The following is a 21,098-nucleotide window of genomic DNA, read 5'->3' as shown; positions in this document are numbered from 1 at the left end:
TCGAGACAAAGTTCAAAGTGTTAGAAGGAAAAGAACTGTGAACCCTAAAATATTAACCCAGCTATAATACCAATTATGAGAGGAAGTTAAAAATATTTTCATGTGTACAAGAACTTAGTTTATTATTCAAAAAAAAAAAAAAACCCCTCATGAAAAACTCGTATACACTAACAACAAACTACCGGAAAGGAAATTAAGTAAACAATCCCATGTACAACTGCATGGAAAAGAATAAAATGCCTAGGAATAAATTTAATCAAGGAGATAGATCTGTTCACTGAAAACTATCAGACATTAATGAAAAAATTAAAAAGACACCAATAAATGGAAAAATATTCTGTGTTCATGGATTAGAGAAATTAATGTGGTTAAAGTGTCTTTAGTACATGGCAATCTGTAGGTTCAATACAGTTCTTATCAAACTTCCAGCAGCATTTTTCACAGAAATAAGGAAAACAATGCTACAATTTGTATGGAACCACAAAAGACCTCTGGACAGCCAAACAGTCTTCAGAAAGAAAAAGTTGGAAGCGTCACACTTCCTGATTTCAAACTGTGTTACAAAACCATAGTAACCAAAATGGTATGGTGCTGGCATGAAAACAGAAACATAGATCAGTGGAATAGAATAGAGAGCTCAGAAATAAATATGCATATGCCTGTTTCTTGAACATGCATATGATCAATTAATTTATGACAAAGGCACCAAAAATAGACAATGGGGAAAGGATCATCTCTTCAAGAAATGATATTGGGAAAACTGGACAGTTACATGCAAAAGAATGAAACTGGACTGCTTTCTTATACCATACACAAAAATCAATTCAAAATGGATTAAAAACTTGAATGTAAGACCTGAAACCACAAAACTCCTAGAAGAAAATAGTGGGTAATGTCCTTGAGCACTGGGCTTAGCAGTGATTTTTTGGATTTTTTTTTAATGTTTATTTATTTGAGAGAGAGAGTGAGCAGAGGAGGGGCAGAGAGAGAGGGAGACACAGAATCTGAAGCAGGCTCCAGGCTCCGAGCTGTCAGCACAGAGCCCGACGCGGGGCTTGAACTCACGGACCGCGAGATCACTACCTGAGCTGAAGTCAGACACTTAACTGACTGAACCACCCAGGCCTCCCGATGACTTTTTGGATTTGATACCAAAAGCAAAGACAATGAAACAAAAGCAAAAGTCAGTGAAGTGGAACTACATCAAACTGAAAAACTTCACAGCAAAGAAACCCATTACCAACATGAAAAGGCAACCTACCGAATGAGAAAAAATACTGTAAATCATGTATCTGGTAAGGGGTTCATATCCAAAATAGAAGAGCACTCCTACAACGCAATAGCAAAAACCAAAAACGTAATCCAGTTGAAAGATGGGCGGAGGACCTGAATCGACATTTTCCCAAAGAAGATATACAAATAAATGGCCAACAACTACATAAAATGGTGTTCAGTATCACTAATTGTCAGGGAAATGAAAATCAAAATGACAATGAGATATCACCTCATGCCTGTTACGATGGCTGTCATCCAAAGGACAAGAGATACCAGGTGTTGGCGGGGATATGGAGAAAAAGGAACCCTCGTGCACTGTGGGTGGGAATGTAAATTGGTGCAGCCACTGTGGAAAACAGCATGGAGGTTCCTCATGCAATTCAAAATAGAAGTACCATGCGGTCCAACAACTCCACTTCAGGGCATTTATCTGAAGGAAACAAAATCACTATCTGAAAGAGATACCTGCACCCCCATGTTCAGTGCAGCATTATTTACAGTAGTCAAGACATGGGAATAATCTACGTGTCTGTTGACAGATGAACGGATAAAGAAAATGTGGCACATGCACACACACACACACACACACACACACACAATGGAATATTACACAGCCATAGGAAAAAGGAAAGTCTTACAATTTGTGACAACATGACATGGGTGGACTTCGAGGGCATTTTGTCAAGTGAAATAAGAGATGGACAAATACTGTATGATCTCACTTATGTGTAGAATCTTAAAAATCTGAACTCCACAGAAATGGAGAACATATTGGTTGCCGGAGCTGGGGCTGGGAAATTAGGGAAATGGCTGAAGGAGGCTAAAAGGTACAGACTTCCAGTTATAAGGTAAGTAAGTTCTGGGGATGGATGGAAAGCATGGTGACTCTAGTTAAGGACACTGTATTGTATATTTGAAACTTGCTAAGAAAGTAGATCTTAAACGTTCTCCTCACAAGAAAAAAAACCATTGCAACTATATGAGCCGATGTGATGGATGTTAACTTACGGTGATCATTTTGCACGACATACATCCACCAAGCCATTGTGGTAGACACCTTAAACCGACATGTTTCGTGTCCGTCATCTCTCAGTAAAACTGGAAGACAGAAGAGTAAGTATTCTTGGAGGAAGTACTCCATCAAAAAAGATGGATAAAGCCACATGGCCGCTGTGAGAGATTTGGGAAATAGGGTGACTAGGTATCTCAGAGAACTTTCCTGTGATCCACAAACATAAGGACCCTCGCTCTACAAAGTGGAAGGGAAAGGAAATGCAGATTCAGAGCAGTCCAGAATTAAGTTCGAGACAAACACAGTGGAGGTGAGTGTAAGGGTCAGATGAGGTGAACATGGTTAGGCATTTGTCTCTCTGGGAAGCGCTGCGGAGACAGCATAGCATGGTCGTTACCGTGGCAGGTTCCCAGCAGGGTCTCCCGAATTGCACGCTCCGCTCCTTCACAGACTCTCTGGGTGGACGGACTCAAGCGAGTTACGTACCTTTCCCTGCTTCATTTCCTCATCAGAAAACGAGTACAACCATAGGACCCATTTCACTGGATTCTTTGGAGTTTTAAAGAAGCTTAATATTTGTAAATACCTTAGAACAGTCCCTGACAGAGTAGTATCGTGTAAACGTTTAAGCATTGGCAACTTGATGAGGAAAGTGAGCCCAAGTGTGGATCTCAGCAGGCTGGAAGAAATAAACAGAAGACGAGCACATAAAATGTGTGATTTTCATACCTGCAGAAGGGATGCTATCCAATGAATGACGGCAGGAAAGAGAAAAGAGAAGAAAACATGGTGGCCTGGTACTGATAACCGTGCAGTGAATTGTCTCAAATCCTAATGGCTTAAAGAAAAAAAAATGTTTTTATGACGCTCCCAGTTTTGTGGGTCTGAATTTGAGAAGGGCTCCTCTGGGAAGTTGTCACTAAGGGTCTGCCGTGGAGGGTGGCCAACTGTCAGCCAAGGCTGCAGGTGTGTGCAAGTTCGGCTGCGTGTCCAGGACGGCTCCCTCCGGTGACGGACAGCTCATGCTCTTGGCCTGGCCAGATGACGGCCGCAGCCTTCCTACGTGGCGGCTGCCTCTCCAGAGTGAGCGCACCGCGAGAACCAGCGAGAAGCCGCGTGGCTGAACGCAAAGGTGTGCGGAAGGGGGTAAAGCAAAGGAACATAGATGTCACAGATACACACCATGATGTGGAGTTTAAGGTGTAAAACATCAAGGGGCATGAAAGGGGGCAGTGTGTACCAACAAAGGGAATAATAGACAAAGAAGATCGTGATCGTGAATGTGTATGGGCCTGACAGTTAAGCCCCACGCTACCTGAAGCAAGAACTGAGAACTCGGAGAAGCAGGGTAGGGACAGATTGGAGATTTTAATCCACACTGATCATACCGACAGCATAGTGGGGCAAACGCAGGGCAGAGGACGGAGGGTTAGTACCCACAGGCACCAAGAGCTCTTCCAAACCACAGAATGAAGTGTGCCTGAGGTAACTGGCCAAAAGCCAGGAATAAGCAGATGAAAAGTCAAAATGACTGACACCGAAAAGATGGTCAGGGGGCCTGGGTGGCTCAGTCAGTTAAGCCTCTCACTCTTGGAATCGGCTCGGGTCACCATCTCACGGTTTCGTGAGTTTGAGCCCCGCGTCAGGCTCTGGAGCCTGCTTGGGATTCTCTCTCTCCCTCTCTCTCTGCCCCCTGCCTCACTCACGCTGTCTCGGTCTCTCTCAAATAAATAAAAGAATTTTTTTTTTTTTAATGAAAATAAAAAGGTGGTCAAACTTACTAGAAGTTGGGGCAAAGCAGTTTAAAGTAGTAATGAGTGGTCTCTTAGCATTTGTGGTGTACGTGCCCTTGTTATCAGTAGGATACTATGACGCATTACGGGTGCCAGTGTGATTCAGTTCCAGCTTTTTAAATGCAGTGTAAAAATGATGAAAAATACGTGTCAGTGAGTCTTTAGAATCCAGTGAATGGAGGATTCTGGGAACTTGGTCACCACGGCAGCATGGTTTTTAAATCTCTCCATAAAAACAGACCAACTGAATAGATATGAAAACTTTAAAAAAAAAAACAAAAAAACAGATGGGACCTGAACAGTAGATGAGAAGATTTTCCCATGAACTCCAAAACTCAAACTGATAGGGGAAAAAAAGAAAAGTCATCTGAAGACTCCCCATGTTATTAAACATCGTGCTAGAAAAAACAGAGGTGAAGCAGAGGGATTCATGATAATCCCAGAGCCAGAAAACCACAAGCACGAGCACGCACTGCTGGGCATCTCAAAGAAGACACAGAAGTGAGTTTCCAGCCTCCACTCCTTCCTGCAGCCAAGGGCAAGGGAGTCGACACGGTGGGAAGGTGGTCCAGTGCTACGATTGTAAGGTCCCGGAACCAGCTGGTCAGAATGTCCTTCCAGATGGCAGCCCCAAACTAAGGAGGGCTGGCGGGGATTGGTTCAAAACTGAGCCAGACAGGAAAGGAAAGAGAAGGTCCAGACAATGAAGGAGAGTGGGGAGGAAGAGCTCAGAAAGCACAGGTCATTTTTAAAAATCATTTTATGAAAATGATAGAAAAGAGAGTCAAAGGCATGGAGCTAGAAGAATTACCGTGGCCCACCCCACCCTCATAGATGTACAGGAAAAGTCACTTTCAGTGAGGAACTGAAAATGGTCACAGTCAAATCTCACACGCACAAAACGGGAAGAGCGGGCATTGTATCTTCACAAAAAATGGAAGTGTGCCAGAAAGGGCCGTCTGCAAAACCATTGAAAACTGCAATCAGTGTTTCAGAAGAAATTGAGGGAACAGTAGAAGCTGTGAAATAAAAATTGGAAATCACAATCTAGAAACTTAGAAATGAGTGCTGGAGAATGCAAGATTTGAAGAGACATGACAGAAATCCGGATACAGCCTGACCTGTAAGGAATTTGGGAGTAAATAAACTCAACAGATCACTTATGAGAAACAGAAGATGGAAAGGAGATTTTTTTAATCAAAAAGTGAGAGAAAGGTAAAAAGGATTTGAGAAAAGTGATGGACATAAAAGAAAGGCAAAGAGGGGCCAATGTTTATATAATAGGAGTCTCTGAAAGCAACAGAAAATATGAAAATCTATATTCAAGAAGATTTTCCAAAATAAAGCAGACTTGATTACCCTATATGTTATCTAACTAGAATTGAAATAAAGACTTGAAGCAAAAAATAAAATAAAGCAGACTTGAAACTCCTATGACAGAGGCACACACCATAACTGAGAAAATAACCCAGACAAAACAAAACACATTCCAGCAAACTATTGGTCTTTGAAGAAAAAGAAGAATACTGGACACATAGGCAAAAAGTAGTAAGTCACTCAAGGAGAAAAAAAAATGAAATTTTCATCAGACTTTTCAATAGCAGCCCTACACCAGAAAACAATCAGATAACATTTAAGATACCCGAGGAAAGTGTGAGTCAAAGGTTTTTCCGCCTTTGTGACTTTGTGTTTGACAACTTTATTGAGGTATAACTGATAAACAAAAAACTGCATGTAGTTAATGTAACAACTTGATGAGTTTGGAATATCAAAGATTTTTGAGGATTTTAGGTTTTTTAAGGATAATAAAGCACCCATGAAAAATAAAAACCACAGCATGCAAGAACTCAAGAAATGTTCCCACAAGCCCTTCTGGAAGGAAACAGAGAGGACAAGCTTCAGATCAACCAGAATGATAAGGCACCAGGTACCTTTAGGGACAGGAGTGAAAAGAGGAGTCTAGAATGAATTGGGGAATTGGTTCAGAATCCACAGAAAGCACCGTTAGAGCATCTTTCAAAACTCAACAGCTTACCCCCCCCCCCAACTCAGCAGTATGTTCATTTTGTGGAATAAGCAAGCCAGAGACCGCAGACTGAGGGACGCCAGGCTCAGTGGTTGGTGAGAGAGGGGAGGTGTTGAACTAGAAGTAGTGAGATTTTGCAAAAGTCTGCAAACTGAAGGTAAGACTCCAAAACCCATTTCCCCTGCTTAGCTCCCAGAATGTTGGCGATGGGTTTATCGCTTCCTCCTTCCGTCCCCTCCTTGGAGGATTTCAGTGGATTCTCTGAAGAAATTGAATGGCCCAGAAAAGACTTCCAGATAATGGCAGTTGAGAATCCCAAAGAGACAGCTGGGTTCTTATCAATGGCACATACACACACATACTGCCTAAAAATAAACCAAAAAACTTTCCACTAAGCTTGTTTACTGATTTACATTTAAATACGAACAAATTCCCAAGGATCGGATATTTTAGGAAATCCACTAGCAAAAGAAAAAGATCCAAAGGAACAAAAAATTTCCTATTTTCATTGAAGGATAAAGAGGCAGTGCCACGCAGAAGGAACAAAAAGGAATAACTAGAAAAACAGGAAGAGTCCTTTGAAAGTTAAAGATAGGACAAGCATTTAAGAAATGTTTTAGATGAGTTGGGACATAAATTTGAGAAAATCTCTTAAAACTTATTGCAAAAGGATGGATAGAAAATAAAATTTGAGAAATCAATATCCAAAAAACAAAAAAATTCCGGTAAAATAACAGAAAAAAAGAAAAGGAAATTGTACTAAATAATACACTTTCTGTAACCGAAGGGCAAGATTCCTGTGTGCAGAGTCCCGCCAGTTCCCAGCACGGTGGGTGACAGATACCTCCTCCTGGGCACATCACTGTGTGATGTTTCAGGACACCAAGAATATGGAGAACTTTTGTAAACCGCCCAGAGATCAAACAGATCACGTTCAAATGATCAGGAACTGAACTGGCGCCATACTTGTTAACGGAAAAATGCAGAGAGCGGTTGTCAGGTAAAATGATTTCAAGCGAGAATGTTTGATTCCTCATCAAGTGTTTTATCAATTTTGAGAGGGAAACGAGCATTTTCAGAAAATCAGGATCTTCTAAAAGCGTATCGCCCAGGCCCTGCTTTCTAAGTAAACCACTAAGGAATGAATTCCAGCAAAACGAGGGAGGAGACGAAGACGGAGAAGGCTTAGGGTCCACAGGAGAGAGAATCCCACACGGGTTGGTTGAGAGACTGAAGCCTGTGGCCGAAAGCGGAGCAGGAAAGCAACAGGCTCCAGGAACGACGCTTCAGGTCGGTGAACACGGGGTAGAAGAGTCTGGAAGGCTTCCTTCCTCACGTGGTAAATCGATTCTAGGGCATTTTACAGTCCCTTTGGAGAATCTGGGGATGATTCATGAGTGAGACTTAGAAAATTAACTTTAAAAGACGGAGGACGTCCTTCATTTCAGAGAAATAAAAAGATTACACAGGAAAGATGCAACTATAGTATGCTTCTCGACTCATTGATGATTCCACGGTCACAATAACTTACACATTAAATGTAAAATGCGACCCCAGACACAAAGAGCAGCAGGTGTAATAGTGCCAAATCCTTCTCTTCCATAATGGGAAGTCCGCAGAATGTCTCAAAGCAAGAAACCGCAGTATGCTCTTGCTTGGGTTTTGGTTTGGTTTTGTTTTTGCCAGAAATACAGAGATACATTACAGAAGGGGGCAAACAGCTGGAAGGGGTTAAAAGAAATCACTTCTAGGAGGGACGACCTGGGGCAAGAGGGATGCTTCTGCTTGACTGAGCATTGTGATACTACTGTTTTCCTTTTTAAACTGTGTACGTGTATTAGTTTGATTTAAACAATTAAAAACATGCGTAGGAGAACATGTGGAGAAATTGGGAGATGAAAATAAGATCTCAAATCGTAAACGTAAGACGGAAATATTGCTGGACTCTATCACATCAAAATTAAAGATGTTTGTACAGTGAAAGCTTGGTTAATAGGGGCTATTCGGTGGTGACTATCTAGCAAAGGATATTTGCAATGTGCAACACCAATATGGGATCAACCTCTAGAACATGTATGAAACCCCTGCAACTCTCTATGGAAAAGATTAGAAAACTGTTGAAAAACTGACGAACGATCTGAATAAGTAATTCTCAGAAAAGGAACTCCTAATGGTCAACAAGCATGTGAAGAAATGTCCAATCTCATTAGTAACTGGAGAAATTAAAAATTAATCCTTTAAAAATTATTATCACTTTATACTCACCAGATTGCCAAAAATTACGTAAGGTAACTTCAAGGACAAGAAGAAACAGACAGCTTCGCACACAGCTAGTAGAAGTGTAAACGATCCGGGGCGCCCGGGTGGCTCAGGTCGTGACCTCACGGTGGGCGGGTTCAAGTCCCGCGTCGGACCCTGAGCTGTCAGCACAGCTGCTTCGGATTCTGCGTCTCCCTCTCTGTCTGCCTCTCCACCACTCACGCCCTGTCTTTCCTCTCTCAAAAAAAAACATTAAAAAAAAATGGGTTTTTTTTTTTTTGAGTATAAATGATACACCCATTCTGGAGGGCGGCGTGGCGTTGTGGAGTGGACATAGAGCACAGCAGCCGGCAACCTCACGGATTCAGGAGAGCCTTATACGGATCCAGTCGGCAATGCGGTAGAGACGCTTGTTGCTACGGGTGGTAGCAGAAAGATGGATCAAGTGTGGCTGGTGCGCTCACCAGAGCCCCTGTGAAATCTACACTAGCAGCACAAAGTACCTAATTTCTCGGGATATGTACATACCCAAGGGCCTGTGTAAACCCAGTTACACCGGGTGCCAGATCCCATGGGGAAGGAGGGGAGTAGAACAGCCGGGATGAAGGGAAAAAACAAGAAGGCAAAATAAAACCAGAGTGAGGCCTCCCCCAAGCTCTCTGATAATATTTCACGGACTAAATATTAACAAGGTTTGTGCACTTAACGTTCCTCCCCGCAAAGTAAAATTTACTCTATGTTTCTTAAAAGAAGAAGGAATGTCCGTAATTATATCAACGTAAAAGTGTTTAAAGGGAAAGGAAGAGCCTTTTTTGAAAATTGGTTTTAAAAGGAAGGTTTGTAAGAGGTGAAGACTTGTTGTTATCAGTGGTAAAATTTTCATAGCAACAGGGAGGTTTTAAGCTTTTACCAGGGTTCGTAAATGGTTCAACTGTGTCCTCACAGCTTCTGCTAAAGACATTTTACCTTCTCCAGTGAGGAGCTTGAAGTCTACAACAGGGACAAAACTGGAGTAGAAAAGAGCCCTTCTTTCTGTCCACCTCTTTCAAAGTCAAGTTTATAGTTAATTCTCCCTTTACTCCAAACTGTCACATAGTCTAAAACTCTAATTTGGGCCCATGCTTTAGATTTAATGCCCCTTTTCCTAGACAATTTTTCATCTTTCCTTCCTCCTCGAACTACCCTTTGGGGAAGTATTAGAAATCAAATACTGACCAGGACGCAGGAAAAGCGATCTTAGAAAGGTCAGAAGCCAAGCAGGCTGGATCCTAGGGGTGGATTCATGTATCTTTCTACGACTGGTCCTCTCACCCCCACCAAAACCAAAGCCGGAATCCTGCTGTGTGATGCCTAGAGTCAGTGCCGTCAGAATCATGATCTTTGATTATGTTCTGCTTTATACTATCCTTAGTTGAGATCAGTGAAACATGGGCCCCTTACTCTTTGTAGTAACTCCCATCCCTTCCCAATTTAATCAGCACCTACCGGTTGGGTCGCTGGTCAGTTAAATAGTGCTCTGCTAAAGCATTGTTTCTCGTTCCTAGCATATGCAGTTAAAATACCGGCATCCTGAGTGGATCTCTGAAAAAATTACAATGTGTTTTGTTAGCAATTTCTTGGGTATTATGAAGAATTACTATGACATTTGTCATGGCCACAGTACTATTGCTGATATTTCCGAGCTGTCTGTTATCCCTTAGAAGAAGAAAGAATGAAGTTCCCCACCTTAAGCTGCTTATCAGTTTTTCTCTCGTGATAAAAGCCTCCAGAGCAAATCAGGAAACCAACTTGGCATCTTTTGTATTTTAACGTATTTTAAACACTTGAAGACACTAAAAAATTTATTCTGGATAGTTCCCCAAAGAATAAAAAATTAAAGGGATGCCTGAGTGGCTCAGTCGGTTGAGCATCTGACTCTTGGTTTCAGCTCAGGTCATGATTCCAGGGTCGTGGGATCGAGCCCCATGTCATGCTCCATGCTGAGTGTGGAGCCTGCTTGGGATTCTCTCTCTGTCTCTCTGTCTCTCTCTCTCTTCCTCTCCCTCTCTCCCTCCCTGCACCCCCTCCCTGCGCCCCCTCCTCTGCCTCCCTGTTTGCACATGCTCTCTCTAAAATTAAAATAATAGGGGCGCCTGGGTGGCTCAGTCGGTTAAGCGTCCGACTTCGGCTCAGGTCATGATCTCGTGGTCCGTGAGTTCAAGCCCCGCGTTGGGCTCTGTGCTGACAGCTCAGAGCCTGGAGCCTGTTTCAGATTCTGTGTCTCCCTCTCTCTCTGACCCTCCCCCGTTCATGCTCTGTCTCTTCTCTGTCTCAAAAATAAATAAACGTTAAAAAAAAAATTTTTTTTAATTAAAATAATAAAATACAAAGCAAAAACTTGAGAGTAAAAATTGGTATACAGGAGAAACATTGAGCAAGGTTTTATATGATACTCACAAATTAGGTGCTTGTATTTTTATCACAGGCATTGAGGCCCCTGGTCTTGACCTAACTATGTGTCACGTGGTTTGGGGGTTTTTTAAGGAGCATATTCTACATGTTTTGGAATGATCAGACCTTGCAAGATGACAGAATCAGACACGTCAGCTTGAATTTTAACTCTGCCATTAACTGTATCTCCATGAGTGATGATTTTCTCTGAGTCTCAAGGAAATATTATCTGTCTTTACGGGGGTATTATCTTCATTAAATGAGATGAGGTATATGAATTATTGGCACAATGTCTGTTGGTGGGGGCTCAGTCCACACGGGATCAATTTTAAAGTTAATACAGAGGTAGTCTGTGTTCTACTTGGAATCGCGTCAGACCCCAGTGCTGCTTTGAAGCCTTTGTGGTGTATAAATCACATATTGAGAAGAGCAGAACTTATTTTTAACTTAAATTTTAAAGCTTTGAATGGTCCCTTTAGTTTTTTAATAAGATATGTTAGTTTCATAAAATAAAGACTACTTTATAAACAGGATTGCATTGGCATTTGCATATTATTGGAATATAGAATAAAGTTCTTACTAGTTTAAATCAGTCGCAAATATAAAAAAGAAATAGTCAAATTTGTTTTCAAAAATAAATATGTTCTAAATGCTTACTCTACTCCAGCCCTGTTTGAAAGGCTTTATGTTCACGTGTTCACGCCATGAAGTAGATACTATTATTGAACCTATTTTATAGAATGAGGAGAGCAAGACACAGAGGAGTTAAGTAGTTTATTAATTACTCCAGAGAGGTAATTTGAAGAGGAGAGGCATGTTCCAGATCGCTGAAGTCTGTGTTGACTTACCGCCAGATAGAACAGATAAGACTTCGAGAACTTTACTGGATTTGCCATAAGTTTCCGGCTGCCATCTTTCTCTCTCTAGAATAGTGTGTGTGTGTGTGTATTTGTCTACTGAAGGGTAGGTAATACCACCTGCTTCCATAGGAGGAAACAGATTTGTTAAGCATATTGTTGGTTCTTGGTCCCAGAAAGTAAAATACTTGTTTTGTAGCAGGGACGAGAATTTTCAGTTACTCCCTTCTTCCAAAGAAGGTATAAAAGCATATGAAATTTCTGTTTTTGTAAAGGTATAAATATGTGACATTTCACTTAACTCTTTGCTGAAGGATAATTTGAAGAATTTGTAAAAATCCTGACTCAAACTTTGTGAGCAAAAAGAAAAAAGCCACAGTTTTTAGGTTTTCAAATGTCATTCAAGAACGATTATTTAACTTCTTATATTATTTATAGCATCACCTAGCTCAGTATTGCCTAATAAAAATATTTGAAAAGCGTAAATTACAGAACGATATGGGAAATGAAAATGATTCATCCCACTTATATTTAGAATATTTTCTAGGAGCTCGTGTGGGGCCCAGGGAGTCACATTATGGAAATCCTTTAAGTAATTGGTGTTCTTAATAATTGGTATATATATATTTTTTTATCAATTTGTTTTGCAGCGCAAGACTCATCAGTTTTTTGTCAAATCTTTTACGACGCCTACCAGATGTCACCAGTGCACCTCTCTGATGGTGGGTCTGATAAGACAGGGCTGTTCCTGTGAAGGTAAGAACAAACCAATTGACTTTAGAGTCCTAACATTGACTCCCTAAATTGTAATCGAATAACTTTATTCCCCTTAAAAGGTATATAAATATAACAGGAATACAGGTAATAAACTGAGCACCTTGGAGAAACTAGATAGACAGCCCCTAGGAACCTCTTCCAGGGGAGATCTATTTAAATGTGTCTCATTCATCTTTGTTTCATTATTTGGCTGAATTTGAGGTCCTGGAGCGTGAGAGAAGACGTGACAGTTTCCTTGAATCTGTTCATTTAATTGTGACCTTGTTTTAATTTTCCTGACAAGAGAATTCGTTCTTAAAAAGTATGCAGTTCGGTATACTGCGTATTTTCAGAAATACTAAATGTGTGCCACTTTGGCTCAAAAGATGCTTCTTCCCAGTATTTGTAGCAGCAGTCTTCCCCACCACTCATTGATTCATTGATCCATCCATCACATGTTCATGGGATACCTGTTGGACACTTGTAGGCACTGGGGATGTAGTCGTGGGCAGAAGAAAAGACAGAGCCTGCCCTCGGGGAGCTCACATTCTGAGAAATGAACGATCAGGGGTCATTGAAACCGAAAACAAAGTGTATTTGTCTGGACACCACTTTATTTTCCCCAAGACTTCTAAGATGAAAATGATTTAAATGTATTGGGACACATTATATTTGTTTGGGAATAGTGCAGGAAAATACCTTCTTTAACCAAATGAGATTTCTCACTTTAACAGTGCCTTCTATCTCATTTACTGGTGTGTCTTACGAAAAAGATAAGAAAATAGTTGCTAATTTTAATTCTAGTATTAGTTTCCATGTCTTAGCCCTTAGGGCTGGAAGGGACTTTGAAGGGAAGGTCATCAGTCCACATGAGATGCAGGTGTTCCCCTTGTAGAATGTGCTTGGACCTGGTCTGTATCTGGTTACTTTGGATAGTGGGGAATTCAGAGCATCTTAAAGCAGCACATTCTATGTGTGGGTAGCTCAGAAGATCCAGACCGTATCATCTCAGCTGGTCTTTGAGATGCATCGGTTTAAAGCCAAAGAAAATGGTCTGGGTTAAAAAGTAGATTTGAGAGTTAGCACAAAGTGATGAATGGAAATGGGGTTTTCCAGGAAAAAAAGCACAGTTTGAAAAGGGAACAGGTATGAGGACAGAACCTTAGGAAACAGAGTTCAGGGGAGGTCAAAGGCAAAGATAGCAAAGCCGTCTGAGAAAGGAATAGCCCATGTCCTTGACCAGGAAGGTGTGATGGATGCCAAAGGAGGGAATCTGTGCAGTTGTTAAGCCTTGTCTCATTTTGGATTTAGCCAGCATTTCAAAATGTCATTTCAAAATCTGTCGGAGAGAATCCCAGACAGCTACTTGGCTTTAGGTGCCTTACCATTTCTTAGGCAGCAGTCATTTGCAATAACATAGAAGGGAGTTTTGAGACCTCCCCAGACTCCCTTCTAGAGTCTCAGGTCAGGAAACTGTGCCTGTCTTCCCCGCAGGCCCCTAGAACTCTGCCCTGCGCACTGTGGGGACACGTTAAGTTAGACCCTGCCCAGGCTTTCGTAAATGTGGTGACAGCCTCCGAAGAGTCCTGTCATTTTCCTTTCTTCCTGGTTGATTGAAGTTAGTTCCTGTAAAGGACAGTTATTTTATTGTTTCCGCTGCTGTTGGGAGGTGAGATTTTTGCCCGTTAGTAAAACCAATTATAAGTTGTTTGACGCTCCACTTAACAAGTGAAGGAGACGTCTTATGGAAATGTGGTGTTGTTGACAGTCTGCTAGTTCATCTGCTTCTTAGGGGGTTCATAATGCCCATCAGCGGTATAATCTGTTTTCCCGTGTGCGTGTGCTCCCATGATGCTGTCTCTCCGTCTCTGCTCTTACTCTTTCCCGAATATTCTCCAGAACCCACCCTCACAGTAGGAGTTGTCTAAATACGTATTCTTAGTTTGTAGACCCCTCCAACGAGCTTGTTTCTTTTAAATATTTTACCTTTTAATCCTCACCCAACCAAGTCTCAGTGAAAATTATGCATTCATTTTTTGTTTACCTTATTTCTTCGAGTCTCGGGTTTATCACGGGAGTATCAGATAGAGGTGTCATGGCGGTGTTGGTAGTTGGCGGTTGGCCGGCCCTGAGCCCGACTGCCTGGGTTTGAATTCAGCAGTGCCACTTACGAGTCCTGTGACCCAGGGCAAGTCACTCGTAGATTGTTACAGAAAAATTAAATGCACCCAATAAAGTTAACCATTATTATGATCTTAGCGCTGGTTTACGTAGCTATGGTATTACCAACTCCTGAATCTTACACTTAATTGGTGCCTTTTTAAATCATTGAACAATTTCATTTTCAAAAAGAGGGACTGGTAAAGTTTGCAGGTATTTTAGAGATGCCACGTAATTTCATGTCCATCAGTGGCCCTTGCAAGAGAAATTTCAAGGCAGATAGCAAGTTGGAGTGAGATAAAGAGTAAGAGAGCACTCCAGAAACTACTTTTTGGAATTAGAAGTTTAAATCAACTGTTGTATTCACAAGCTTAGATGTTTTTTTTCTGTGTGTTTGTTTCTCTTGATTAACACAGAACAGTAATACGTACAAATATTTACTATTTCTCATTGAAATTCTTATTGGTAAGCAACTGAATCCACTCCTCAAAAGGCAGAGCAGTTACTTAAAGCCACAGATAAGCACTGACCTAATGTGGCAACTTGCATGTGATGAGTGCTCAGTGTATTTTCTTCTTGTAAAAAGTGAATTTCTATTGAATATTGTGGGTTTTGTTTCCCCCTCTTTCGAAAGTGTGTGGATTCTCGTGTCATATAACTTGTGTAAACAAAGCTCCAACTGTGTGTCCGGTCCCTCCTGAGCAGACAAAAGGTCCTCTGGGGATAGATCCACAGAAGGGAATAGGAACAGCATATGAAGGTCATGTCAGGGTAAGTATGATCAGGTTGGATTTAGATTAATCTCTTGAAGTTGATTAATGACTGGAAAACTAAGTCCGGTTTCCTGACAGACCTACCCCTTGACAGAAAATTGGGCAAACAAAATTCATGTAATAATTTTATTTCATCCAGTGTGATTTGAAAACAAAAACCTGGCCTTCGCTTGGAAATAAATTCCAGAATGTCTTAGAATTTTCTGTACTGCTCCTGAGTTGTAACGAAATCTCCATAAAGGAGTCTTCAACACTTGGTCTTGCTGGAGATAATAGCATATGTTATGAAGGGTGAGCTATTAGCAGGATGTATTCTTACTCATAATCATGAACAATGTTTTTAAGTGTCAGCTGCATTTGATCTTACACCCAAATTTGACTTTTATGCTCTTTAAAAATGCATGAATTTTTTTTAAGATTGTGTTTTTAAGTAACCTCTACACCCAGTGTGGGGTTGGGACTCACAACCCTGAGATCAAGAGTCACATCCTCTACCGACTGAGCCAGCGAGGCGCACCCCCCCCCCAACATGAATGTTATTTTAATGAATTACGAGTGAAAGTTAAAATGGTACCATTAAAAATGTTTTCAGAATCAAAAGTCATTCAGTATTTGAGGAATGCTTTCTTATGTTTTTCTCAAGTTATTAATGGTATATGTGTTCATCTGCACTTCACCAACCAGTGGCAGACTTTGAACACACAGACATTATCTCTAGGCTTTCATCCTGCAGTTATGTAGGTAATTAAAGGGCTATGATTGACGTTTTAGTTTGAAATGTTTTTGTCTGTCTGTCTAAGATCCCTAAGCCAGCAGGAGTGAAGAAAGGATGGCAAAGAGCATTGGCTGTGGTTTGTGACTTTAAGCTCTTCCTGTACGATGTTGCTGAAGGAAAAGCGTCCCAGCCCAGTGTTGTGGTCAGTCAGGTGATTGACATGAGGTGAGCTTTTGAAAGTGAAGATATTTGTATCTTTTGCAATGGAAGAATAAGAGAGTATCTGACTGTTCATCTAATTATATTGCCATATTTTTATCTAATTCTAATTTCATGTTAATATTCTAATTTACTGATATTGCTAGAGTAATGTAATTAGAAATAGGAAGCAAAGTATAGTTATAGGACGGGTTGATGTATGTGTGTTGAGTGAGCTGGGGATAGGGCATCAGGGAAAAGAACCGAATGTTTGAATCCAAAAGCCCAGCGTAAAGATGGCTTGGGTAACGAAGGGCTAACACGTAGTGTTTCAGTCACCGCCTGAAGGCACAGAGCATGATTCCAACGTGAGGAAAGGGAGTAGAAATGTCAAAATCAGACAGGCTCTCAGACTGTGTAATGAGCTGGTAAACATTTGAATGAGTATACCTCTTGAATGTTTCCGGTCTCTTCTTCATGGTTTTCCCCTGCCCCGTGGAGCGCTCTCCTTTGCCTCTTCTTCTAGCTCCCAGGCTCCCCTCGAGTGACTTAGTACCCCCAAAGCACCTCCGCGCTGATGACTCCCACAGGGGCCTCCGCCCAGCTCTTTCTCCAGTGTTCAGAACGGTTTCCGGCTCTGGCACACACTGGCGTTTCATACGAGCACCTCAGCCACGCTGTCTTCCCCCCAGATAAGGAATATGAAGAGGTGGCCAGGAAAGTCCCACAGAGACTGCCAAGGGACTAGGTGCAGGAAGGATAAGGAGAAGAGTCAAAGACAAGACTAGAGCCCCAAGTCTTTAAGACCAAGAGGAGGATGATACCAGGAACCCAGTTGAGGAAATCACGAGGAATAGATTATTGTGGAGGAATTCTGTCTCAGGCGTCGACAGAACAGTGAGATGTGAGATAAGCTGTGTTGTGGGCACTTGAGATGTATTGCGGGAGGCAAGAGGGTCCAGTGTTCTGGAGACTCTGGAGACCTTCCCAGGTTCAGGTCCTCCTTCCCCATGTACACGTTCTGGCCTGGCAACTGTAGCCAGCAGTCGTTCCTAGCTCTTGTATAATTACCCCCGTTAAGTTACTCCTGACAAGTTACTTCGGGCAGTATCCATTACAATGACGGAAAAGCCAAATGGTTTTAAAAATTCAATTTGGACATTTTGTGCGAGTAGCTTTTGAGGATTGCTTCGTGTGTGTTCTATGGATATACCTACCGAACACCACACACATACCCACATATGCTGACTTTTAATGTTTTACTTTTCCTTCAGGGATGAAGAATTTTCTGTGAGTTCAGTCTTGGCCTCTGATGTAATTCATGCAAGTCGGAAAGATATACCCTGTATATTTAGAGTAAGTATGCGTGCTGTAATTTGGTCACTGAATTACGTGTTCTTAGTGAATATATATCTCGTCCATCCGTATAGATCATAAGCCTAACTAGGAATAGGACCCAATTCCTTAATGTGTTTCATATCCCCCAGTGCTTGAATGTATAGACAATTAGTGCTAAGTAAATATTTCATTAGTAAAAGACCTGAGGAAAGCCTGAATATTTGGCTTCTAAAATAGGTTTCATCTTGGGCGATATTTTTGAGCCACAATTCAATTTTCAAATAAATACGCAACATGGAAAATCGAACAAGTGTGAGGTTTCTCAAGTTTTTGGAAAACAGAGGTTTCTTTTAAAATCTCATTTAAAAAACTAATGTTTTATTTCTATTGCTTTGTAATTAGCTACTCCAAAACTTAGTGGCTTAAGCCAGTAATGATTTATTTTTTACCATTCTTTCTGTCAGCTATACGATTTGAGTGGTGTCAGCTCAGATTACTCACATGAGCTCATCTGGGGCTGGAATATCCAAAATGACCTTGCCCCCATACCTGGGGCCTTGCTGCTGGCTGTTTGCTGGGCGATCTCTGAGAACTTTCTCCATGCAGTCGGTCTCTCATTCGGTCACTGGCTGAGCTCTGCATGGCTGGCCTCCAAGAGGACAAAAGAAGCTTCCAGAACTTTTGAGGACCAGGCCTAAGACAGGCATAATAACTCTTGTGCGTTTTGTTGGTCAGAGTACGTCATGAGGCCAGCCTGGATTTAAGGGGAGGGACAATAGACGGCACAGCTTGATGACAAGAATGCAATTCCATAGGAAGAAGTGTTGGGAACCATCTCTGATGGCTGTCTGCCCTCCCACAGGACCATCTTGAATTGGCGGATTAAGACAATAGAGGTTTAGGGGCACCTGGGTGGCTCAGTTGGTTAAGCGTCCAGCTCTTGGTTTCAGCTCAGGTCATGATCTGATGGTGAGATCGAGCTCCACGTCGGGCTCTGCACTTAACAGTGTGGAGCCTACTTGGGATTCTGTCTCTCTCTGTCTCTCTCTCTGCTTCTCCCCAGCTCATGCTCCCTCGCAAAATAAGTAAATAAACATAAAAAAAAAAAAAAAAAAGACTACTGCCCTAACGTTATGCCCACTACTTAGTGTTTGTCTATGAATATGTATCTAAGGACGGTCACCAGGGGAGCCTAGGGAGGCCCAGTTGCCTGTAGCTGGTTCACACAGTTGGACTTTACTGTCACTGCTGCTTAAATCACATGTATGTGAAATTCAAATCTGCTCTGATTATAAGTGCTGTTTGTACAATGCTAAATCTTCGTTTAAATACGAACACAAGTGATCTGATCTTCCCTAAGATTCTGTGTGTTATGAAGTGGCAAAGAACGTTAAGTTTATTTCTGAACATTTCTGACTTTTAAAAAGAAGTTGAGAACCAACCAGTATGGTGGGTAGTGTGCGTGAGCGTGGACGCGGGACCCGGTCTGGCGGGGCGTCCGTGGGGACGGTACATCCCTGCATCACAGTTCCCTCAGATGTACGCTCAGGATCCAGTAGGGTACCTGCCTCAGTGCTCATGCAGGGCTTTGAGCAGTGCTCACGCTTAACCCAGTAAATGTCAGGTGCTGTTGATCTAGGAATATGGGTGATGCATTTCTTAGTGGTGGCACTCAGCACGCCATAGCAAAGAAAATAAAAATAGTTATTAACATTTAAAATGGTACCTGCTGTAACTAAGTAAATGATAGATACATAGATAGATAGATAGATAGATAGATAGATAGATAGAGAAAGGTATCTGCTACCTTTGCTTTGTCATGAATCTTAATGCTAAGACTAGTTGTTATTCTGATTAGGAAAAGCTGAACTCTGGAAGGGATCATTTCGTGAGTGTTCACCTTGTTGGCCAGAGCTAAACAAAGTAGCATCGGCACGAAACCTGCTCGAAGCGTGTCTGTTTCCTAACACAGGCTGATTAAACTGTCCTAGGTCACAGCCTCCCAGCTCTCGGCGTCAGACAGCAGGTGTTCGGTCCTGATGCTCGCGGAGAGCGAGAGCGAGAGGAACAGGTGGGTGGGCGTGCTCAGCGAGCTGCACAAGATTTTGAAGAAAAACAAGTTCCGAGACCGCTCAGTCTACGTCCCCAAGGAGGCTTATGACAGCACTCTGCCGCTCATTAAAACCACCCAGGCGGCTGCGATCATAGGTATGGACTGGCGCCGTGGACCGTGTTAGCATAGCTGTTGAGCAGCCTACCCCGGGAGCAGGGCTGGCTTGCATCCAGGGATCCCCCGCGTCCAGCATGGCAGGCGCCGTGCCCCACACACGCAGTGAATGTCTGCTGAGTGAGTACACGAGAAAGTACACGAGGAGAAGTGCTTTCCGAGTGCGTTTTCTTCTGGAAGAAACAGTGCTAAAGATGAACCTGTGAACGATCTGTTTTCTGCTGTGCGACTTAGAACCAACTATTTAACTGCTTAAAGCATAAGTTTCCTGGGTAGGATGCAGCTTCTGATGACCTCGCAGAAGTTAGGAGGTTTCGGTCACGTGGGGCCCGTGACGGGATGCCCTGCATAGCAAATGCCCTCAAGAGAGAGCAGTTTCTGGGTCTGGACGTTTAAATTTCTGTCATGTTACTGGCACACATCCAACTCTTTTGTTACTTCCTAGTAAATAGTGAAAAGTTAATGAGTAGCGTCCAGATGCCTTCTGCAGTTTCTCCCTCCCAAAATAAGAAGTGGACCCGGGGCACTAGCAAACTAGATGTTTTCTCTTTTTGTCACCCTCTATTGAATAAACGTTTGCTTCTTTTTATAAGTATCGATACACTTTCTAATGATCTGTTAAAAAAGACATGAGGTAATATTTACTGCTGTCATCTGAAAGGAAACTTAACAGTACAAATTTTTATTCCTATTTTTAAGTTCCTTATTAGAGTGTTTTTGCACCACATTTATTATCCATTTTGTTGTATTAGTTGTACACAGCTTTGCCTGTTAACAGTGTTTCGTACTCGTGTCTTCTGTAGACCATGAAAGGATCGCGTTGGGAAATGAAGAAGGGTTATTTGTCGTGCACGTCACGAAAGATGGTAAGAGAAAACTTAATCATTGCGGAGTAACTTTCAACCCTATGTCGTTAGAAAAATTCTAATTTCTAGGAAGAGCAGGATTTGGTCTGATTTATTCTGTAATTGAAATTTTCCAGACCTAATTTGATGTGTTGATAAATCAAAAGATAATTTTTGAACTTCTTTAATCCTCCCGAGTTCTTAAACTTTCAAGTGTGCGTTGTGTTTCTTGTGTCACTGATTCAGCACCAGTGCTCCACAAACAGCCTGCACGTCTCAGGACGGGACGTGAACGATACAGCCGGACTTTCTCATTGCTCTGTTAGTGTTAGAAGTAGCCGTCATTCAAGTGTGTGTTCACTGTTGGGGGATTTTCTCCCGCATTTAATACAAAAGAGTTTTTTTTTCCAGGGCCAAATTAAATACCGAGGGAA

The 21,098-nt window shown here is 41.9% G+C and overlaps 1 protein-coding gene across 4 annotated transcripts in view; it reads left to right on the top strand.

The window, feature by feature from the left end:
- CDC42BPA (CDC42 binding protein kinase alpha) overlaps positions 1–21,098 on the top strand; it is a 322,688-nt gene that overhangs the window by 277,971 nt on the left and 23,619 nt on the right. For all 4 annotated transcript variants that reach the window (XM_049635114.1, XM_049635113.1, XM_049635116.1 and 1 more), the window contains 6 exons: positions 12,303–12,408; positions 15,203–15,339; positions 16,142–16,281; positions 17,529–17,610; positions 19,584–19,800; positions 20,623–20,685. In XM_049635114.1, coding sequence (XP_049491071.1) covers positions 12,303–12,408; positions 15,203–15,339; positions 16,142–16,281; positions 17,529–17,610; positions 19,584–19,800; positions 20,623–20,685 — 745 coding nt within the window. The remainder of the gene's footprint in view (positions 1–12,302; positions 12,409–15,202; positions 15,340–16,141; positions 16,282–17,528; positions 17,611–19,583; positions 19,801–20,622; positions 20,686–21,098) is intronic.

Source organism: Panthera uncia, chromosome F1 (genome assembly GCF_023721935.1).
Source record: "Panthera uncia isolate 11264 chromosome F1, Puncia_PCG_1.0, whole genome shotgun sequence".
Taxonomy (NCBI): Eukaryota; Metazoa; Chordata; class Mammalia; order Carnivora; family Felidae; genus Panthera; species Panthera uncia.
Note: the sequence above shows the minus strand (reverse complement) of the source record. Positions and strands in the feature narration are given on the sequence as shown.